Source organism: Cherax quadricarinatus, chromosome 79, assembly GCF_038502225.1.
Source record: "Cherax quadricarinatus isolate ZL_2023a chromosome 79, ASM3850222v1, whole genome shotgun sequence".
Classification (NCBI taxonomy): Eukaryota; Metazoa; Arthropoda; class Malacostraca; order Decapoda; family Parastacidae; genus Cherax; species Cherax quadricarinatus.
The window spans coordinates 9,551,006-9,576,056 of record NC_091370.1 but is presented as its reverse complement, the minus strand read 5'-3'; the positions used below and the strand labels follow the sequence as shown (position 1 = coordinate 9,576,056).

General features: G+C 41.6%; 1 protein-coding gene across 3 annotated transcripts in view; it reads left to right on the top strand.

The window, feature by feature from the left end:
* The window catches only part of LOC128705594 (calcium-activated chloride channel regulator 4), a 66,193-nt gene that overhangs the window by 34,425 nt on the left and 6,717 nt on the right, over positions 1-25,051 (top strand). For 2 of the 3 annotated variants that reach the window (XM_070101907.1, XM_070101908.1), the window contains exons 7-16: positions 1,593-1,729; positions 5,772-5,966; positions 7,603-7,732; positions 8,857-8,984; positions 11,026-11,182; positions 14,888-15,106; positions 15,205-15,318; positions 15,801-15,898; positions 16,085-16,238; positions 24,165-24,282. In XM_070101907.1, the coding sequence (XP_069958008.1) occupies positions 1,593-1,729; positions 5,772-5,966; positions 7,603-7,732; positions 8,857-8,984; positions 11,026-11,182; positions 14,888-15,106; positions 15,205-15,318; positions 15,801-15,898; positions 16,085-16,238; positions 24,165-24,282 (1,450 nt within the window). The remainder of the gene's footprint in view (positions 1-1,592; positions 1,730-5,771; positions 5,967-7,602; positions 7,733-8,856; positions 8,985-11,025; positions 11,183-14,887; positions 15,107-15,204; positions 15,319-15,800; positions 15,899-16,084; positions 16,239-24,164; positions 24,283-25,051) is intronic. The other variant, XM_070101909.1, reaches the window with a different exon arrangement.

The following is a 25,051-nucleotide window of genomic DNA, read 5'->3' as shown; positions in this document are numbered from 1 at the left end:
TTAAACAACCACGGTGACATCACACATCCTTGTCTAAGGCCTACTTTTACTGGGAAATAATCTCCCTCTTTCCTACATACTCTAACTTGAGCCTCACTGTCCTCGTAAAAACTCTTCACTGCTTTCAGTAACCTACCTCCTATACCATACACCTGCAACATCTGCCACATTGCCCCCCCTATCCACCCTGTCACATGCCTTTTCCAAATCCATAAATGCCACAAAGACCTCTTTAGCCTTATCTAAATACTGTTCACTTATATGTTTCACTGTAAACACCTGGTCCACACACCCCCTACCTTTCCTAAAGCCTCCTTGTTCATCTGCTATCCTATTCTCCGTCTTACTCTTAATTTTTTCAATAATAACTCTACCATACACTTTACCAGGTATACTCAACAGACTTATCCCACTATAATTTTTGCACTCTCTTTTGTCCCCTTTGCCTTTATACAAAGGAACTATGCATACTCTCTGCCATTCCCTAGGTACCTTACCGTCTTCCATACATTTATTAAATAATATATATATATTATATATATATATATATATATATATATATATATATATATATATGCAGAAATTTAAATTTCAACAAGCTTGTGTCTAGAGTATAGATGGCATTACCACTCTGGATCACCACACTAATTCCCAAGAGGATAATACTGGTAGTGAGAACTATAAGACATTGTTTAGGTTCCCATTTTACACTACAATTTACCCCCTCCCTTATAATATTATTGCATTTTATGATGTGATTTACTATTTAGGTATCCCCTAAGGGGTATCATATGATGTGATATACTATTTAGGTATCCCTAAGGGGTGTCTTATGACGTGATATATTATCTAGGTATCCCCGAAGAGGTGTCTTGAAATGGCTGACAGAATCTTTTTCATCCAAGATTTTCATTTATAACATGGGAACACCTGATCTGATCGTCATCAAACATTCAGCGCTAGTTCACTGTATCGAAGAAAAACGATTCATGCAACCAGTGGCAAGTGTAGCTTACCCCTATTTAATTTTATATGGGCCACTCTAGCTTTATTTTGTATATGTGCGATAACCTGAGAAAGCCTCTTCTGATCTACTTTACACTTTTTCCACGCTGTGATTGCTGTTAAATTACGAGAAGCCGCTTTGTCATTTTTTTATTTTTAATATTACATAGTTTTATTTTCCCGTGGAAAACTTTGAGTATGCCTCTACTGAATGACTTCAATCGTTAATGGATAATGCAACTTATGAAAGCAAAAGATATTTTTGTGTTTAGGCTGTGTATGTGCAAATTTGCCAGTTTACTAACTTAATAATCTTACAGTTGTTGGATTCTGTGCGACTGAGAATACCACTTCTGGTCAGCTCAGACTTAGCCGTGTTATGTTTTTCTCAAAGGATGATATTGATCTCCAGTAGCTTTATTAAGCCGTTACGGCTTGACAAAGCTCCTGGAGAGCGAAACGTTGCCACAATAAAATGTCGCATGAGTTGCACTTGTGTCCTTTTACCTAACATATTGTCGGTAATTCTACCAACATTATTACACTCCCATGCTATTCTATTGGTATATAATTGTACTTACTCTCAGATTGTGGACTTCTGCGACTCCAGCTCGAGTGAAGAGTTCTCTCACAGTGAGATAGCCCCAAACAAGCAAAACCTTATGTGTGAAGGCCGCTCAGTGTGGGACGTGGTGAGGCTACATCAAGATTTTCTCAATGGAACGTTAGTATGGAGAGAAATGGTATAAAATAGCTACACGAAGGGAACAGAGACACAAAGCAGTGTAACGAGATCATTTACTAACAACGTTTCGCCCGCACAGTGGGCTTTTAGTCATGTAAAAAAAGTGGGCGAAACGTTGTCAATAAAGGGTCTCATTACCAAACAAGTATGTTTCTCTTAAGACCCGATTACTTAGTTCTTTGTGCTTAAAGCTTATCGGCAACACGAGGGTCATTAATGCAACACGTCACCTATACACCACCTAAATTAGGGAGTAAAACTGTCTCGGTGAATACAAATTTGCTTAAACGAGTTTATCATTAATATTACCAAATATGATCAAATTGGAGATATAACAGCCTAATGTACTCCATTATTATTATTATAATAAAAAAGAAACGCTGAACCCTAATCTACTCCAGTGGTATTATAATCTACCATAAAAAAAATTGCATAATTTATGTACTGTCAACTACGACTAACCCAAATTAAAATTGCCTAGTATAAAGAGAAAGTAGGTTCAATTCATCTTTATAGATAATAAACTGAAGCCTAACCATATAATGCTATGTCCACTAGCTCAAACGACTTAAAAATTATATATATATATTTTTTGGAAACAATCTATTTGTGTACACATTAATTTTAAAATGATCTCGATCTCATTTGATATATTATTATTGAGAAATTTAATGTGCTTTACTAGATAACAGGTATATCTTGCTATTTCTACTTACACTTAGGTCACACTACACAGGCATGCACACGCATATATATACATACACACATCTAGGTTTTCTTCTCTTTCTTAATAGATCTTGTTCTTTATTTCCTCTATTCTCCATGGGCAGTTGGAAAAGAATCTTTCCTCCATGGGCCATGCGTGTCGTATAAGGTGATTAAAATGCCGGGAACAATGACCTAGTAGCCCCTAATGTAGAAAATACTAAAAAAGACAAGAAAAAATTTACAAAACTGGGATGCTTGGATGTTCGTGGATGTAGTACATATGAAAAGAGATAATTGCTAATGTTATGAATGGAAAGAAGTTGGATCTCCTAGCTCTAAGCGAAACAAAGCTGAAGGGGGTAGGCGAGTTTCAGTGGGGAGAAATAAATGGGATTATAAATGTATAAATTCAAGGGTGTAGGAACTTTTGAACCGATAGAGTAATTGTGGTAGGGGACCTAAATGCTAAAGTAGGACAGACATTTAAAGAGGGTGTAGTAGGCAAGTTTGGGGTGCCAAGTGTAAATGATAATGGGGGCCCTTTGATTGAATTTTGTATAGACATGGGGTTTGGTTATAGGTAATACATATTTTAAGAAGAGGGGAATAAATAAGTATACAAGATATGATGTAGGGTGTAATGACAGTAGTTTGTTGGACTATGTATTGGTAGATAAAAGACTGTTTGGCAGACTTCAAGATGTACATGTTTATAGAGGGGCCACAGATATATTAGAACACATTTTAGTTGTAGCTGCAGTGAGAGTAAAAGGTAGATGGGATACAAGTAGAATGGAAGCAGCAAGTAAGAGAGAGGTGAAGGGTTAAAAGCAGTTAGGGTAATATATAAACAACTGTTGGAGATAGATAGGCTAGTGAGAATATAGGCAATGAGGTTGAAGATGTATGGGGTAGGTTTAAGAATGTAGTGTTAGAGTGTTCGGCAAAAGTTTGTAGTTACAGGAAAGTAGGTGCTGGAGGGAAGAGCGATTAGTAGAATGATGTAAAGAGAGTAGCAAGAGAGAAAAATTTAGTATATGAGACGTTTTTACAAAGCGCAAGTGATGCAAGGAGGAGGAGTATATGGAGAGAAAAAGAGAGGTTGAGAGAGTGGTGAAGCAATGTAAAAAGAGAGCAAATGATAGAGTGGGTGAGATGTTATCAACAAATTTTGTTGAAAATAAGAAAAAGTTTTGGAGTGAGATTAATAAGTTGGGAAAGCCTAAGGAATGAATGGATTTGACAGTTAAAAATAGGAGAGGAGAGTTATTAAATGGAGAGTTAGAGGTATCGGGAAGATGGAGGGAATATTTTGAGGAATTGTTAAATGTTGATGAGGACAGGGAAGCTGTGATTTCGTGTATAGGGCAAGGAGGAATAACATCTTGTAGGAGTTAGGAAGAGCATGTTGTGAGTGTGGGGCAAGTTTGTGAGGCAGTGGGTAGAATGAAAGGGGGTAAAGCAGCTGGAATTGATGGGATAAAGATAGAAATGCTAAAAGCAGGTGTGGATAAAGTTTTAGAGTGGTTGGTGCATTTATTTAATAAATGTATGGAAGAGGGTAAGGTACCTAGGGACGGCAGAGATCATGCATAGTCCCTTTGTATAAAGGCAAACGGGACAAAAGAAAGTGCGAGAATTATAGGGGAATAAGTCTGTTGAGTATACATGGTAAAGTGTATGGTAGAGTTATTATTCAAAGAATGAAGAGTAAAATGGAGAGTAGGATAGCAGATGATCAAGGAGGCTCTAGGAAGTGTTTACAGTGAAACATATATGTGAACAGTATTTATATAAGGGTAAAGAGGTTTTTGTGGCATTTATGGGTTTGGAAAAGGCATATGACAGGGTGAATAGGGGGGGGGGAATGTGGCAGATGTTGCAAATGTATGGAATAAGAGGTAGGATATTGAAAGCAGTGAAGAGTTTTTACGAGGATAGTGAGGCTCAGGTTAGAGTATGTAGGAGAGAGGGCGATTATTTCCCAGTAAAAGTAGGCCTTAGAGAAGGATGTGTGATGTAACCATATTTATAGATGGAGTTGTAAGAGAAGTGAATGCTCGGGTGTTGGTAAGAGGTGTGGGGTTAAAAGATAAATAATCTAGCACAAAGTGAGAGTTGTCATAGTTGCTCTTTGCTGATGACACTGTGCTTTTAGGAGATTCCGAAGAGAAGTTGCAGAGGTTGGTGGATGAGTTTGGCATTGTATGTGAAAGAAAATTGAAAGCGAGTATAGGAAAGAGTAAGGTGATGAGGTTACCAAAAAAAATTAGGTAACGAAAGATTGGATATCAGATTGGAGGGAGAGAGTATGGAGGAGGGTCTATGAAAGATAAAGTGAATCATTGAATGGACGAGGAGAAAAAGGTGAGTGGTGCATTGAGGAGTCTGTAGAAACAAAGAACTTTGTCTGTGGAAGCAAGAAGGGAATGAATGAGAGTATAATTATACCAACCCTCTTATATGGGTGTGAAGGATGGGTGGTGAATGTTGCAACAAGGAGAAGGCTGGAGGCAGTGGAGATATCGTGTTTTAGGGTAATGTGTGGTGTGAATATAATTTAGAGGACTCTTAGTTTGGAAATTAGGAGGTGTGGGATTACCAAAACAATTATCCAGAGGGCTGAGGAAGGATTGTTGAGGTGGTTCGGACATGTAGAGAGGAAGGAATAAAACAGTTGTGGAGGGAAGGTGGGGTAGAGGTCGGCTTAGGAAAGGTTGGAGGGATGGGTAAAGGAGGTTTTGTGTGCTAGGGGCTTGGACTTCCAGCAAGCATGCGTGAGCGTGTTAGGAGCAAATGGAGACAAATGGTTTTTAGGACATGACACGCTGTTGGAATGTGAGCAGGGTAATATTTATGGAGGGATTCAGGGGAAACTGGCAGGCCGGAGTTGAGTCCTGGAGATGGGAAGTTCAGTGTCTGCACTCTGAAGAAGGGGTGTTAATGCTGCAGTTTTGTGACTGTAGTGTAAGGACGCCTCTGGCAAGACAGTGTGGAGTGAATGATGGTGAAAGTCTTTCTTTTTTGGGCCACCCTGCCTTGGTGGGAAACGGCCGATGTGTTAATAATAATAAAAAATAATATATATATATATATATATATATATATATATATATATATATATATATATATATATATATATATATATATATATATATGGAAGAAAAGAGAGAATAGTTTCAGTTCTTGTTATCAAGAGGCCTTCTCCAGAATATTTGACACCCCTCATGTATATTTTTCTCTCACTTTCCAATTACCTTCCTTACCTTCCTAAATATTTGTATACTTTCACTCTTATGTATTGTGGTTTCAGGAACGCTGCCATCACCGCCTCACAGCCTCCAGTGTTCAAAGTGGTGAGCCAAGAAGAGGCAAAGTTCGCCCTGGTGTTGGACCATTCCAACAGCATGAGTGACTATGACAGGATTCACAAACTCCAGCGGGCCGCCCAGCGCTGGATCCTATATGAAGTGGCAGATGGCAGCTCCGTCTGCATTATCACTTTCTCGTAAGAGATTCTGAAACTCATGTCATTTCACGCATACATGAGGGGAAATTATCTAAGTTCTGCTCTAGAACACAGCTGGAATGTGACCATGTCCCACTGCGTTCTTGCACCTTACGTGTATTGAGGTTTTGTAGTCAAGTCCCGACTTGACACCTGCACTAGCTCTCACATTAGAGCCAGCGATTAAGTCATTTTGAGGGAGTTCGTGTTTCTCAGGTGTTTGTTGTAGCATTTGACCATTTCCCAGAAAGCTATTCACAACAGTCGACTAACACCCAGGTACCTACTTTCTGCTAGGTGAACAGAAGCAGTGAGTGTATGGAGACTCGCCCATGTGTTTCGCTCAGCTGATTTACACTGGTCAGGTTTATTGGAAGTCGTTCTATGCCAATTTGTATTAATAAGGTACACAATAAATTCATCATTTATGTAGTTACGTGGTGAACAATGTCTCTTCTTACACTGGAAAGTATGCGTGTCACTACTAGAACTTTGATACCTACCAGCGCTCTATTTGGGGGATAAGCGTGTATCACTAGCAGGTACCTGAGCCTGGTACAAAAAATAACACGTATAGCAGAAACAGACCTGTTACTAAATTCAACATTTCGGTAGGCACACCACTTCACCTCTTGGAGTACACGCGCGCGCACACACACACACACACACACACACACACACACACACACACACACACACACACAAACACACACACAATTTCTTGATGTGCACACTGAGAAATAAACAGCCCTTGGGTGTACAGAAAAAAATCTGTGTACACACTGACAACCTGACAACCACACATATCTCAGTGTACATGCTAACACACACACACACACACACACACACATACATACATGCGGATCAATTAGGCGAGTACACACACATACATCTCTTGGTGTACACAGACAAACACACTTCGGTATATATACCCTCCGAGTATCATTATTATTATTAAACTCATGAAGCAACACTTAACCCAGAGGGGTCAAGTAGCACTTTTGAAATGAGAATTCTGGTTAAGCCTAGTATGCAGAAGACTCGCTTAGCAGTAAAATAGGTACCTGCGTATTAGTCAACTGTTGCGGGTCGCATCCTGGGGAAGAGGTAAAGTGTAGCAGTTGGAGATAGCATATCACAGATGGATGGGGCCAACTAGTGGAAGTAGGTCATCCCAATAAGTGTGCCAGCGTTTAAAAAATAGGTTGGACAAGCATACGAGTGAGATGAATTAGGCTTGAGAGGTGTAGAAAATATCCTCATTACCAAGATTCCATAGAGATGCTGTGTCAAACTAGTATCATTAAATAAATGGTACACAGTATCGACAAGCAGGTGAATAAAACACATGTGCAGAGCCTGGTGTCGTACATATATCTTATTCGTCAGCTTGTCGGTATTGTTTACCATTAATAAATGATACATATACAAAACGATAAATCAGAACATACGTAAGGATATTAGTGATAGTATAAACCGACAAATATGTTAAGACCACCAGGGACTTTATCAACTGATAAGGAGAAGACGAAACGTCTTCTCAAATGTCATAAACTGCGTATTGTATCTTATAAACAAACACATAACAGTTTTTTCAGCCATGTGTAGACAAAGGTAATTGTGGTTGGTGTTTCAGGACCACTGCAAGACTGGTGCAGGAATTGACGGTGATCAGTAATACCACGAGAGAGGTCCTCGCTAACATGATAGATGACAGACTCGATTCTAGTACCAGCATTGGTGCCGGGCTTAAGCTGGCGGTGAATGTGAGTCTCCCTTCACTGTTACCTGTTTACATGCAGTCAGTATCATGCACATAAAGACATATATTCACAGTACATATGTACGGTGTATATGTGTCTTTACAATGTCAATATCACTATACCTGTTCTTAAACCAGTATCATTATATCCTTACACAAATGGAAAATTCACTCTCCTAAGAGACAACATATTTGTGGAATTAAACCGATTACTCTGGAGAGGATTTCGGGGTTCAACGCCCCCGCGGCCCGGTCTGTGACCAGGCCTCACTGTGGATCAGGGTCTGATCAACCAGGCTGTTACTGCTGGCCGCACGTAAACTGACGTACGAACCACAGCCCGCCTGGTCAGGTACTGACTTTGGGTGCCTGTCCAGAGCCTTCTTGAAGACAGCCAGGGGTCTATTGGTAATCCTCCTGTGTACAACACTTTTGAACAAACCATACCACGGGAGGGGATAGAACCCGCGATCAGAGAGTCATAAAACTCCAGACCGACTCGTCGGTTTGAAATTTTATGACTGATCGCGGGTTCTATCCCCGCCCGTGGTATGGTTTGTTGGCAATCTTGTCATTACGGTACAACACTTTTATTTTACCTCCACGGAGGACTTCATCAGTTTAATATAGAGACATAAGGGTGGAAATTTTTATACTGGAGCCAGTGGAAGAAGTGGTGAGATGAAACAGTTGAAGATAGGGTCACATGTGGGAAGGGCCCAACTTAAAGATAATCAGATGTTGCATGTGTCTTATTTATCAACTTGTCCATATTATGCATTTGTTGTAATGTTGCTTTATTTTACATAGGTGAGGTTAGCCTAGGTGACATTATGTTAGATGACGTGAGATTAGATTACGTTAGGGATGGCTAGGATAACTGACACTAAGATGCCACAAACTAGGCTATTCCAAAGAACGTGCCCAAAAATACAGGTAATATCGACTGTCTTGGAAGTTAGCTTCCTTAAGGGCAGGCTTTCCACCAGTGATAGTGTTCTCTGATATGTACCATGACTGTCTTCTCATCTTCATCTGTATTCTCAGGTATTGAGGATCACAGTAGTGTCCAAGTATATATCATCATAGAGTCTCCCTTGACTGGCTTGTATTTATCTGCAAATCCAGGTACTGAATGGTGGGAACTCTGTGATTCTCCTCATTACTGATGGCGAGGAGAACACGCAACCGATGATCGCAGATGTTATGGATACTGTGGTAGCTTCTGGTACCCGTGTAGTTTCCATAGCCTTTGGGTAAGTCTACGCACTGGTTCACATCCATTTCGTTCTCATATCCCTGAATTAGTTACTTATATAAAGATTTTAATATACACAAACTGTTTGATCCAAAGCTGAGACAGCAGCGCATAATAAGTAATCTCGTTAATAAAGCTCCTCCATACTGTGCCATTTTTTCCATAAATGTTACCTTGCTCACACTTCAGTAGCGCGTCAAATAAAAAAAAACATTTGCCTCCACTTCCACTGAACATGCTCACTCAAGTCTGTTGGATGTTCAAGCCCGTAACACTCTAAACCTCATTTACCCTTTCCCTCCAGGCCTTTCTAGGACGACCTCTACCCCTCCTTCCCTCCACCCCAGATTCATATATCCTCCTAGTCATCTTATTTTGTTCCATTGTCTGCAGATGACCAAACTACCTGAACAACCTCCTCGGCTCTCTGAATAATACATTTGATAACTCCACACCTAATCTCCAAACCCCGAATTCTCTACATAATATTCACATAACACATTGCCCTCAAACACGATATTCCTATTGCCTCCAGCCTTCCTGCAACATTCAAAACCCATGCTTCACACCCATGCAACTGTGTTGGTACCACTACATTCTGGTACCGTCACCTTTTTGCCTCCATGGATAAAGTTCTTTGCCTCCACAGATACCTCAATACGCCACCCATTGTCACTTTTATTGTTCACCTCATGTCTCACAGAACCAACCGTCTACCGACAAGTCCATTCCATAATATCTGAACACATATACTTCCTCCAATCTGATATGTAATCTCTCACTGCCTGTATTTTTGGATACCCTCATCACCCTCCCGAATTCGTTAACTAACTTTTGCAACTTCTCGTCAGAATCTCCCAAACGAATCTTATCGGCATAACGCTACTGTGACAACCCATTCTGCTCCAGATTCACCAGTTTCAGTACCACACCACTCCCCAACACCCTAGTGTTGACTTCTTTTTCAACCCCATCTATAAATACATTAAGCAACCATGGTGACATCACACATCCCTGTCCAAGGCCTACATTTACTGGAAAATAATGTCTCGCCTCCATACCCTAACCTCCACATACAAGCTGTTTACGGCTTCAAGTAGCCTTCCACCCATTTCATACATTTGCAACATCTGCCACATGGCTTCTTTATCCACCCTGTCATATTCCTTTTCTAAATTCATAGATGCAATAAAAAGTGCCTTACCTATTTCTAAGTATTGTTTATTATTATTATTATTATTATTATTATTATTATTATTATTATTAAAGGGAAGCAGTAAACTCGTATGGGGCCATATAGCTTCTTGGGAATGAGAAGAAATTAGTTTAGAGTCAAGGAAGGGTAAAACGAATTAATTCCTTCGATCAAGAACCCCTCACCGGCATCAAGGAACCTTCCTTCAGGAGGGGGGGTGAGCTATGTAAAATATCAAAGGTCCAGTTAAGTGTATGCTACTGATGTCTGCAAACACACCAAGGTTTTGACGTATCATTACCTATAAGTATGTTGAAATTCCTTCTTATGTAGCTACATACCAATCGTACGAATTCTTGGTTCCCCGTACTGCTTCTGAGGGCCTCGAGGTGTCTCATAATATACTTTTGGTCCCCTCAAGGGAGGTACTTTGATGCTGATGAGAGGCTCTTGATCTAGGGAATTGGATCTGTTCTCCAGTTCCCTAAATTGAGCCTGAATACCTTCCAACCCCACCCTCCTCATACGTTGTATAATCCTAAGGGTTTAGCGCTCCCCATGAAAAATATCATAATATACTTTAAAATATTCTTCTCTTGTACATTGTGTTTGTGCCACAAAAATGAAGTGGTGGGAAGAGAAAGAAAAACTTAAGGTTTTTTAAGTCATTTTAATTTACTTCTCAAAGTCTATATATGGGTCCAGGTCATGAAAGTTTAATTCAGTACAAATTTTGACTATTACATAATAAATACACAGAAATATGCCACAAAACATTTATATAATAACTAAGACATAAATTGTAAATTAGACCAGATTATTATGTAGCATCAATGTTTTCCAGGGAATATGCGGACCCCAAGTTAGAGAGCATAGCTGAGAACACCAACGGGAAGACCTTCACAGTGCTGGACACTGACGACGGTGGGATGTTGGACGACGCCTTCCAGGCAGCTCTCACCTACCAACCTGCTGACTCCCTGGCCAACACCACCGTCAAGGTATAGTACACACCTGTCTTGACAACACCACCGTCACGGTATATAGTACACACCTCTCTTTACAACACCATCGTCAAGGTATAGTACACACCTGTCTTGACAACACCACCGTCAAGGTATAGTACACACCTGTCTTGACAACACCACCGTCACGGTATATAATGTACACACCTCTCTTTACAACACCATCGTCAAGGTATAGTACACACCTGTCTTGACAACACCACCGTCAAGGTATAGTACACACCTGTCTTGACAACACCACCGTCACGGTATATAATGTACACACCTCTCTTTACAACACCATCGTCAAGGTATAGTACACACCTGTCTTGACAACACCACTGTCAAGGTATAATACACACCTGTCTTGACAACACCACTGTCAAGGTATAATACACACCTGTCTTGACAACACCACTGTCAAGGTATAATACACACCTGTCTTGACAACACCACTGTCAAGGTATAGTACACACCTGTCTTGACAACACCACTGTCAAGGTATAATACACACCTGTCTTGACAACACCACTGTCAAGGTATAATACACACCTGTCTTGACAACACCACCGTCAAGGTATAGTACACACCTGTCTTGACAACACCACCGTCACGGTATATAATGTACACACCTCTCTTTACAACACCATCGTCAAGGTATAGTACACACCTGTCTTGACAACACCACTGTCAAGGTATAGTACACACCTGTCTTGACAACACCACCGTCACGGTATATAGTACACACCTCTCTTTACAACACCATCGTCAAGGTATAGTACACACCTGTCTTGACAACACCACCGTCACGGTATATAGTACACACCTCTCTTTACAACACCATCGTCAAGGTATAGTACACACCTGTCTTGACAACACCACTGTCAAGGTATAATACACACCTGTCTTGACAACACCACTGTCTAGGTATAGTACACACCTCTCTTGACAACACCTGTGGAAAATTGCATTTATCTTGAATGTAACTAATTATGTACATAACAGTAAATGATAACATAGACAAGTAGGAATTTGGGACACCTAGGTCGCAAAAAATGTCCCCCTTCGATACCTACCACTGTCATAACCACAAGTTGCTCTGGACCTATTAATTAAATGAAACATACATACACCAGGAATACTGGTAAATATATAAATTTGTGGACTGTATATTAAAAAAGATTATATATAAATTCACATATACATAACAGAAGGAAAATATATCTTAATATCACTCACCAATTTGACTGGATATTAAGTTGTATCATACTCAGAAAAACCTCACTAACTAAATTTATGAAAACACTGGCCAGAATTATACACAAATCTAGAGAGCTTATCTGAGGTTCATGGAGCTGTCTTGTCCAGTCGTCTGATATCTCAAGTTATGCAGGAATGCACATCCAACAATTTCGCCTCCTATTTGAGAGTTATCAATCCAATTTTAACCTCTAGAGCACGAAAAATTCTTCCCATTATATTAACGTTGTATCCAATTCAAAACCAAGATGGCGAGTTCCGTCTGCGCAGACGCAGGCTTTCCGTTTAGTTAGTTTAATATGTTTATTATGCACCCCATACCCATCCTGTGGGCCTTCCGTTTTCTATGACAAATATTATTAAATACAGTATGGCCATCTATTTACATATAAATCCTGAATTTCTGGAAAATATATACAGTATTTTCCACAACACCACTGTCAAGGTATAATACACACCTGTCTTGACAACACCACTGTCTAGGTATAGTACACACCTGCTCGGTCACCACCACCGTCACTGTTTAGTACACACCTAAGATATACATGAATAAGAACATAAAAACAGAAACTCACTATAAACCGTAATGAACGACTGACAGTGAATAAATTGAAGGATGGATGGAAATTCTCTGTCCTGTCACCTGCTGCATGTCAGGAGCATACCTGGAGCATACCTGGAGCATACTGGAGTATACCTGGAGCATACCTGGAGCATACCTGGAGTATACCTGGAGCATACCTGGAGCATACCTGGAACATACCTGGAGTATACCTGGGGCATACCTGGAGCATACCTGGAGTATACCTGGAGTATACCTGGAGTATACCTGACCATCCATCCTTGTGTTCAATCGTCGACAGTCGTTTATTGCGACTTATATTGAGCTTATGTTTTTATGTTGAGTTTATAAATTATATAACTCAGAGGAGGTGAGAAGAGATATACTATGAAAGTTTCTGGGACTGTGGGAAGACATTTGGGTCACAGATGGTGGCCGCTGACGCTTTTTTTGAAATCTTCTTAGTAAAGCCTCAATAGCCCGTTGGTACAGTGCTGGAGCTGCTACGTGACAGGACCTTGGTTTCAGGTCTCTGTTCATCCTTTTCTTTATTCATAAAAGCGTAAAAATGAAGGAACACTGCCAGAGGCCTGTGGGGATGGCCATGCTAGGTAGGGCCAATTTACACCCAACCACACCCACTCAAATATCCGTCCAACCTATATTTAAAACTACCCAACGTTCTCTCCCCAATGACGCTTCCTGAGAGTTTTTCCCACTCATCTACAACTCTATTGCCTAACCAACACTTCCATATAACCTTTTTAAATCTAAATTTGTCTAACCTGAATCCACTATCGCGAGTCTTCTCTTGGTCACTTTCAACACGTTATTCATATTCCCTTTATCCGTTTTCAGTCATATCCCCCCTTCATTTTACGTCTTTCCAGAGACCTTAAACTCAGTAGTGACTTCGGCTTATTTTCGTAGGAAATGTTTCTGCCACATGAAATCAACCATCATCCTTGTCTATACATTCTCAAGCGCATTTATATCCAGAATTAAGCTTGTAGTCTAGATTAAAGTCAGTCTTAACCGATGCGTCGTCTACAATGAAGGCTCTGCTCTACGTGACTATACTTTATTGCCTGCTTGTTTCTCCAGCAACCAGAATTACTTCAGACTAAAAAAAAAAAAACACCAACAACAACAGCCTAGTTGAACAGGAAATCTTCAGAAAAACCTGGACCCAGGCTAGGCTGCGAGGGGTAGGAAAACTCACGAAACTGATCACTGGTTGATTATCTTCAGTTTATTTGGCGGTTGGACTTCGCCGGTTCCTGGAAATATACCTTTGTTTTTATAATTATATTCAAAATCATGCGCTGAACCATTATGTGTCATACAGCTGGATATACATCAACTTATGGTGGAGTATTGCCCTACCTCCTCGTTCTGAGATTTAGAATGAGATTTTGGGGGTACTAGGCTGTATAAGTTTTAAGTTATAAAATATCCAATTGTTTGTCTCTCTGTAGTTGTATTAAGTTATGACTTGATTGAAGCTTTTGCTGTTAGGCTTATCCCCGGCATTTCTCCTTTCTCTGTAGTTCTTTCCTCTTCCCCATCTATTCTCAACTATCCCCACTTCCCCCTCAACCCTAGTGCGGTGTGGGGGGGAGGAAGTCCTAGTTCTAGATCTAGATAAAGCTTGTACAGAGCCATATGTCCCGATAAAAGTTGGCTCTGCAACCGGTGCCACTTCTTTATTAAACTAAATAATTTTCATCAGATGTAGGATACGTGATATATGTTTCTCAGTGTGCATACGCTGAGATCTTTCTTTAATCTCAGCTTCAGTGTTTAATTAAAGGTACGTGCAGCCTTAATAATCCTTTAATTAGTCGATAGGCTTTTAACGTTATTAACCAACCAACCAGATCTACGAGAGTGAATACCAAGGCAATGAAACCAACGTCACCGGTGCTTTTACGGTGGACTTCACGGTGGGTCGTAATCTGGTCTTTCGTTTTGTCGCCAACCACAACACCGGCATCAGCAATGGACCGTACCTACTACGTCCCAACGGCACCATAATGAACACCACTCTCAATGATGCCACCCTCAATATGTGGACCATCAAGGTTCCTCTGGCAGAGGTGAGGACACCCAGTTATGAGTTAGAATCAATCTTTCATTTTTCTTCTTACTAAAACATTGTTCTTCACTCACGAGAGCTTCTTCTTGGTCACCTCAGGAGGGAACATGGGCCTGGCAAGTTGAATTCACCACAAGTGACAACTATGCTCGTGTGGATGTCACAGCTCAGGCAAGAGACTCCAACACCTTGCCTATCCTCACACGAGCCTGGGTAAGGTGGTATTATTATTATTATTGTTGTTATTATTGTAGGGGATGTTGTTATACTCAAGTTTTATTTTAATTCACGTGAGGCGCTAAACTATGATTGCTGGAGGCTCGATCCTCCGTCTGCTTACTGTAAAGCAGACTGTGTTGCCATTCATTATATACGTATACCTATATTATATTCATGGTAACCTTCCACGCCTGTTTAGCACTATAATAAACTAATGACTTTCAAAGTTATTGTTATTATTTTATATACATTTGAGAGGGATTAGTGTTTTTGACTGGTGTAGTACAGGGGACATACCTCCTTAATAAGCCTCGTATAATCAATAGGCCTTATGCCTATTATAAACCTAAAAAAAGAATTCCTTTGGAATTCTTATTCTCATAATAAGATTCAACAATAGGCTGTTGATAATACTCACACTCATTAAGTTTTTATACTGATTGACACGTCTTATTCAACGTATACTGTATGTTCAGCTAAGTGCTCAGGATAACGTGAATGCTACCGCTACACCAATCATCATCTACGCTGAAGTGAAACAAGGAAATAACCCAGTGGTCGGCGCCAGGGTCAGGTGAGACATCTGCATGTGTCAACTGTGTTCTGTGAAGAAAAACTATACTCAATTTCTCGCTTGATTGCTTGCTTACTTAATTAATTGCTTGCTTAATTAATTGCTTGCTTGCTTACTAAATTATTTGCTTGCTTATTTACTCGATTGCTTTCTTGCTTGCTTGCTCAATTAATTACTAACCCACAGGGCTGAGGTTACGCAGCCTATTGCAACAGCGCAGCCGGTATTAGTGGACCTACTGGACAACGGGCAGGCTGCTGACAACCAAGCCGGTGATGGTGTCTACTCTCGCTACCTCACCTCCTACTCTACAACTGGCAGATACTCCGTCAAGGCTGAGGTCAATACGCAAACCTTCATTTTACATCTTTCGTGTTCTTACGCGGCATACTTGCATTTGCAAATCTATTACCGTGCCGACATAGCCACTGAGGCCGTGAATTTTTTTTTTTTTTTTTATTTTATTTAAAAAACACAATACACATCATACATTTGTGCTATATTTAGGTTACATAAACAAAGAAACATAATCCATTAAATAATAAAAACAAACAACTTCACATTCCTTATCCCAGCACTAAACTTATACATAAGAAAAACACGTTCAACTGTAAATGCTTAATTCCCCCTCCAAAGTGCCCAACCAGCACACACAACATACATGTAACTAAAAACAACCCACACCTGAACATACAGGTGGGTTTATTATATCCATAAAATACAGCCAGTATCTTATAACACAAAAGGTAATATTATCCTAAGAATGTCACACTTATTTACATTATATATGAAACTTTATATACAAAGACATTCTCATATAATCCAATTCGTTGCACACTCATTAGTATTGTATATTAAACTTTATACACAAAGACATAATACTAAACACCTCAAAAATTACAATATAATAAAGGTGACAAAATAGCCATTTCCACACCTTACCACAGAGAAACTAAACACACTATTAAAATAACAAAGATACACACTCATGTTACATAGCACATTATTATCATTGTGTTAGCAATGCTTTGAGTGTTCCTTCTTGTAGTTGTCTCACTGACAAAGATCATTTAACTTATTAAAACTATGTTCATCAATGACCTCTTGTCTTTCAACACTTGGTTAAACTAAAACATTCACACACAAGAAAACTCTCCAGTTACACCACATCTAACATGTCATCCCTCCCATACAACTCTCATGACAATCCTACCACATTTACATATCCTTCATTATGGTCATAACTCGCTCTATAAAAGGAAAATGGTCCCTTAGTACTTAAGTAGCCAAATTACTGAGTCCCCTTACCGTTATATTTCTATATGCCTCCGGGAACGCAGTTGCCCACCTGTTACCGTAAATGAGTTTATTTCTGCATACCGTGCGATAAATTCCTGCCGCAATAGCCCTTACCCTAATCCCCCCGCCTTTTTCCTTCAAGCCCCAGGAATAAAACAAGAAATCTGTCACAATGTACAGAATGGCTCTTTTTACAACCTCAGACACCCCCCTTACCTCTAAAGTTAGGGCACGCAGGATCTCTACATTGCCCCCACCCATTAACTTGAAGACTCTAGCCAGCCACACCCGTACTTGCCCCAACTCCCTACAAAAATATACGGCATGAAAAGCTGTTTCCGATTCCTCACAATGTTCGCATTTCGCTTCCTTTACCAAACCCATCACACACAAAGCCTGCTTTGACGCTAAAATCCCCATTACAAACCTATAAACTAACTCCCTTACCCTAGGCATTAATCTAAGTTTCTGGAAATCATGCCAAATCGTACCCCAATCATACAAAGGGTATACCGCCACCCCTTGCATCACTTCTGGTTTCCTACTCATCTCTACTAACCTTCCCACCTTGAGCTTGTTTACCTCACCTATTACTAACATAACCCTTAGCATATTCTCACATTCCATCAAGTCCTTTCCTCCCCACCAACGTCGTACATCCCTCATTACCCTCCCAACCCTCACCCCTTTTACCCCCCCCTCCCTTACGTACTTTTGTTTAACATACATTGCCTTGACCCTCGGCCCTAGCATCAAAAGCCCTACTCCCCCTCGGCGCACATTCGTCATAACCACCTCTTTACTTAGCCATGCTCGTCCAAAACCCCATATATAACGAAGCACCCTTCTCTGTATCTCCTTTATCTCCTGTTCCCGTAAAGGATACACCACTGCCACGTTCCACACTTTACTATAAACCAATGAATTTATTATTATTGCCCTTTGCATTAGAGTAACATCCTTCGCTCTTAGGTTCCTAATCCGTTGTACAACTTTCTCTCCCACCAATTCTGAATTCCTCCGTCTAGCCTCTTGCTCATCTGCCATATAGATAATCCCACAAATTTTCAGCTGTTCAGTCACATCCCATCCAAACTCCACCCCCATTCTACCCCCCCACCCAATCTCCTATCTCTAATAATTTCGATTTAGCCCTGTTGACACGCATGCCTGACGCCTCTCCAAAAAACCTCATTACTCTCTCCACCTTTCGCAAACCTTCGACATCATTGATCAGTATTGTTGTGTCATCTACATAACCAACTACCTCTGTGATCCCCGACCCCTCCTCCTGTAACGTTGTTGCTTCCTCAACCATTCCATAAAACGGGTGTTGCATACATGCAAACAGAATTTGAGACATAGGACACCCTTGTCTCAAACCTTTCTCCATTTTCAACACGCTACCCAACCTACCATTAATTTGCACCTGAATCGTAGCTTCTGCATACAAGGTCTTCACCCATTTTACTATTCCCTCCCCAAAACCCATAAGCCTTAAAGTGTCAACCATGTACTCTCTATTCACACCGTCATAAGCATTCTCCCAATCAATGCCCAAAATTCCACCTCCCTTACAACCCTGCAAAAATTCCCTAATACGACTATGTCCATCCCTCATACTACGACCCGGAATTCCCAACTGACCCTTGTGCACCATACCACCTATTACCTTCTTCATCCTGTTCCCTAAAATCTTCGCAAAAATCTTATAATCCGTACACATTAAAGATATGGCCCTGTACGTGCTCAGTGTTCTCCCCTCGCTTTTTTTCTTTACAAGCACGACCACACCCGTCCTCTGTGACGTTCCCAATTTCCCTTCCTTCAGCATACAATTCAATACCTGAACCAAACAAACATTTATGGTTTCCCAATGCACTCTGTAAAAATCATTGGAAAGCCCATCAATTCCCGGTGCTTTCCCCTTACTTAAATTGAACACTGCCTCTTTCACTTCTTCCATACTTATTATTCCCACCAATCCCCCTCCGTCCTCCCCACCTTTCCCCAAGACCTTCACCCCTCCTCTTTCTTTATTAACTATCTCCAAATTACCTTTTTCCCATTTCCTTTTAAACCAATAGTCCGCATAATTACTTATCCCCTCAGTTGTCACCAACATTTGCCCCTTAGTATAACCTTCCAAATCGTCACTAACCTCTAAAAGTATTATAGTGGACTCCTGTTGTCTAATGCGAAAACTTCTTAACACACTACCCGACGGTTTATCTCCCCATAGCACGGCATCCATACCTGCCCTTACCCTTAATTCATCAAATCTTTCATTATGTATGTCCCGTAGTCTCCCTCTTAGCCCTGATATTTCTTCAAAAGACTTCTCCTCATCTCTTGCGTAACACTCATTGAGCTGCTGTTCCAAATAATTCTGTAAACCGTACCTCCACCTCGCCTCCTCCCTTCCTTTATATTTATAAAACCCCGCAATACCAGGTTTAGCCCTATTTTCCCACCAATCCAAAATACTCCCTACCCCATCCCTTGCCCTCCACAATTGTCCCCACCAGTCTCTAAACTCTGCGTTCACCACCTCACTCCTCACCAACCTCGCATTTAACTTCCAGAAACTTGAATATACCTTTACCACTCCCTCCCAATCCAGTTCTACCAAAACTGCCCTATGATCCGAAAACCCTACGTCCACTGTTTTTACCCCTCCTACCCTAACTGCCTCCTTTATATAAATCCTATCTAACCTCGCTGAATAATTTCTCCTAACAAAAGTGTAATCCACTCTCCAAGCCCCACTCCCCTCCACGTCCCTCACCCCTGCATCCTGTAAAACATTGCGTAACGACCGTAATACACAACCCGCCCCCCTTGGCTCCACGTCCCCCCCCCCTTATAACACAGTTCCAGTCCCCCCCAATTACAGTTACTAGAGGTAAACCCCTTAAAAAATACACTAAAACGTCTCTCACAAAATCCTCTTTTACTTTGATTATATTCTCTGCTGGCATATAAACCCCAATGAAACATACTCTAGATGCTCCCCACTCACCATCCACCCTCACTACCCTCCCCCCCCCTTCTTCCCACTTTATAATACGTAAGGGACTATTTTCCTTCACAGCCACTGCCACTCCCCCTTTTAACCTAACAGACCCACTTACATACAATTTATAACCCTTTAATGCCAAAGCACAGCCTATCTTATAATTATGTTCTTGTATAAAGCATACATCCACATTATATCTCCTCAAAAACCATTCCATCCATACTCGTTTCACTTCATTCTTCAATCCATTTACATTTACAGTTACTATCGTGAATTATTTTAAAAGTGGTGGTTTACCCTTTCTTCTTGGCACACACCCTCCTATACCGTCCTGCTGTATGGCATCTTTCTTGACAGCTTGCTTATTCACCCCCCCTATCCCTTCATTATCCCTAGAACCATTAAACCCTACATTACCCCTTCCCTCTTTCCCCTTATGACATACATCCTTTCTCCAAGATTTTACTCCTGTTCTTTGTCCTGGAGTAAGAACATCGTCCATCTCAGACGTTCCTGCAGTTCTCTTACGAGAACTCCCCTCCCCACACACCTCGTCACTTGTCTTTTCTGCCCTATGGACCTCTGCCACAACGTTGTGCACATTAACATTAGTGCACACAGTATCCCTAACCTCCTGATCTTGCTGCACAGTTGCCTGCACCAGGTTACACCCTTCATCCACCTGTCCCTCTTCAACGTCATGCAAAAAGGAACTAAGTACTTCCTCCAGCAAGCCATCCTGGTGGCCCGTACCCTCCTCATCAGACGTCGATGTCGTCCGTCCCTTATCAACTGATAGTGTTACACTTTCTTCCATAGTCGCCTCAGCCCTGTCCACTTCGTCACTCCATCGGCAAGGAATCTTGTTTGGCCTTACTCCTTCCTCCGACACCTCCAGAGCATCCCTCTGATGTAAGATCACTGGTTCCTGTTCCCTCCGTCCAGCTTTTTTATAGCATTGGGCCGCCATATGTTCAAAAGAACCACATAATCTGCAAGTCTTCCGCTGCCCTGAGTAGTACACGTAGACCTGCGTTCGGAAGACCTCCATAAATACGTATGATGGAATTGACTGCCTCAACGTCATTTTCAGTGTAAATGATCCTTCAGGTAGCCCCTCATAAGGTCCATTTTGCCACACCCCCATCACTGCTGAGTGGATTTTCCCATAGCTGCTAAACACCGCCGTCACATCATGCTCCGTCGCCTCAAAAGGCACGTTTCGTACTTTCACCCACGTCACATAGCTGGACACATCATGTAAGCAGACTTCCACCATAGTGTTCACTGCCAGCCTCTTCTCTTGATATTTGTTGACTATGCTTGTGTAGAATCCTGCGTCTTTAAACTTGATGAAAATTCTCGACACACCATTGACTGCTACTCCATATAATTCTTCGGTCGGTATTCCATATACCTCACTGATGATGGCATGCAGTAACACGTGCATGGTTGTTCCTGTAAGCGTGCCACGCACTAATTCCACGCAAACAGTGCTCACCCGGCGTCCAATGCGATCCGCCATGTTGTATGCACAAAACAGGAAAACTGCGCAGTAAACCAGTTGTATCAGGAGCCACTGCGCAGCCTGTCCGCACGGCACAATAGCGATGCGAACAATGAGGCCGTGAATTAGGGCACGAGATGAAAGGGATGAAACTCACAGAATACATGTCACGCCTCTTCACGAGTTCAATGTATGCTACAGAACGAAGAGAAGTGTACAGGGTAAAGCTAGGGTGGAGGGATAGTGTTTTAAGAGTGGATAGTGTACTTGGAGTGTGTTACGAGGGTAACGCCGCAGCGGTTCAATTCCAAACCAGGCCTCCCGTTGGATGGCCTGATCAGCCAGCCTGTTGACCTAGCAGCTTGAAGTCCAGCATAGGTACCACAGCCTGGCTGATAAACTGACTTAAGGAGGCTGTCAAGTTCTCCACCGAAGACAGCCAGAGGTCTGTTGGTAATCTGCCCTTATGTATGAAGGTGGGGTATTGAAAAGTCTTGGTACTCACTGCATCCTGCATTTGGGGTATTTGGCAGTCTGTATACTATTTTGTTTACCTTGTTTATACCTATTAGTGTTTTGTAAATATCAACTTCATCAGGTGAAAATTAGAAGAATATAATTTAAAATGTCATTGGATATGGGGTTATGGCCACCTGTGTCCCCTACCAATCAAGCCAGGACACCAGTGCCCCCCTACCAGTCAAGCCAGAACGCCAGTTCCTCCCTGTCAGTCAAACCAGGTCCCCTGCCTGTCAAGCCAGGACACCAGCGTTCCCTATCAGTCAAGCCAAATCCCCTGCCATTCAGGCTAGGGCACCAGCGTCCCCACCCTACCAAGGAACGAGTAAGGCCACGAGTTAGGCCATGAGTCATTATGAAATGATTTAGGGCACAGATTAAGGCACGAGTTAGAGCACGATTTAGGAATGACACTGCATTAGAACACATGTTGCTTTTCTGCAGGAGTTGAATTCACTTAAAAGAACTTGATTCGAAGTCCTCTGGTTATATTTCAGCTATATCCTTGGTACGGCCTCGTTTATGCTTGTCAGTCTGGTCTCCATATTACAGAATTGACATAAATGCGTTGGAAGACGTACAGAGAAGGCTGATGAAATTGATGCTATGTATCAGAAAACTTTCCTAAGGGCACCGAATTTGCACTCTCGGGAAAGGCGTAGAATTAGGGGAGATATGACTGAGGAGTACAAATGGAAAACCGGAATACTTCCTTTTTTGGCAAGAGTTTGATATTGCAGTGTGATGTTCAAGGCAGTTGGAGCATTTGACAGTAGCGCTACAGGTCGTCCATCAGTGTCCTGTAGCTGAGCACCTAGAGCAGGTTTGTGGGGCAGTTCAGGTGTTTTTTTTTCGTGGCCAAACTTGTAGCATCTTAGACATTTTACAATGTGGCGGTAGTTGAGGGAAAAGAGAGTCAGATGGGATGCGGATTCACCCATGCCCGAGCTAACATCCCTGCGCTGAACGTTTACTGGAAAACGTTCAGTGACAAGTAGATAGATTAGAGACTCGACACGACTACTGGACCTCATACCTTGGCGAAGTAATACGCAGACCAGCAGACACACACAACCTATTCTACTCTCTTCTAGCCCCTGCTCCCAATCCCTTATTTATATAAATCTACCTGCAATTAACCAATAAAAATTATTTACAGGTGTGGACCTTAATAGACGTCCGTTTTTAAAAACCATGCTCCCTGTGTCTTGCAGTGTCGTAATTGTGCTCCCCTGACCGCTAGCCCTACTAGCACCCCCTGCCGCGACCAAAAACCTCCTGTGCCACTATCTGCCTAGCAACTGGGTTAAGCCTTGGTACTATCCCTCCTAACAATCTTCATCTCACCAGCCTATTCTTCCACTATCCCCACTCACCCCACAAGGGTCTTACCTATTCTCTCTTGATTTTGATCGGAATAAATAAAGGGGATTAGCTGGCTGAAACAATCTAACCAGGACAGGAATCGCAGTAATGGATTAAGTTAGACAACCCTAGATTTAGGAAGGACATAGGAAAGTACTAGTTTGGCACTATAGTTGTGAGTGAGTTTCAAACTCTTAAGTAGCATTCTTGAAGCGAAAACTTTGGGTAGCTTTAAAAATATGTGCTAGATAGGTGCATGATTGGGCGTGGGTGGGTATGAATTGGACCTGCTTAGCATGGGCCAGCAGGCCTGTTGGTGTGTTCCTCCGTTATGTTAACACGAGTAGGCTGTAGACTCGTTGATGCAGGGTTGTATGACCCTGGTGATTTAGCGCTTAGTTTTGATAATAATATTAATAATGTAAACTCGATGTTCGTCAACAATATCAGGAGAAGATCAGAAACGTTCAGGATCTTTCTAAATGAATATATTCAATTTTAAGACTCAAATAATAGTGAACTTAACCTACAATTTACCTAACTTGTGTTGTTGGCAGGTGTGGGACGACGGTAGCAGCTATATCAACAATGGTTTTATCGTCTCTCGCCAGCCAGCCCGCATGCCCACCCACCCTGCTTCCCGGGCAGCTCGTGCCATTATCTCACTTCCTCTAGGTATAGTTATCTACTATCATGATGTGTAACTGCACATCACACGCACTATGAAATCAAATGGTGTACTGTAGACCAGTCAAGAAAAGATACATTTGCATAAAGACCTATTGTTGGGATTATTATTATTATAATCAAGGGGGAAGCGCTAAACCCGGAGGATTATACAGCGCCTGGGGGGGGGATGTGGAAGGCATTCAGGCTTAATTCGGGGAACTGGAGCACAGATCCAATTCCCTAAATCAAGAGCCCCTCACCAACATCAAGGAACCTTCCTTGAGGGGTCACCTATTGTTGGGAACAACGTTTCACTCTGTTAAGATCTTTATCAGATTATACAGAGAATGTAAATTGCACGGTTGTATGTACTAGTAGGATTAGTAGGAGTGAAATGAATGAGATCATTGTGAGACACTTGTGCGACATTTGGGAATCTGTTCTGGAAACGTTTCGCCACGCAGTGGCTTCTTCAGTTCAATGCAGAGGAAGGTGGAAGATGAGGAGTTTGAGGTAAACTGTCCCTCAATCTAGAGTCGATGTGTTCCGTTCATCAATCTTGACAAAAGTACAGCATACTCGCGGTGGGGCTTATATACTAATGACAGATGAGGTAGAGCAGTGGTAGGTGGAGTCAAAAGTGGAGACCACTAATGGAAGTGGGTCGTGTCTGTAGGCTATAAGCCCCATCTTAGCGAATATGCTGTACTACTGTTAAGATTGATGGACTGAACACATCGACTTTAAGCTGAGGGACTGATTACCTCAAACTCCT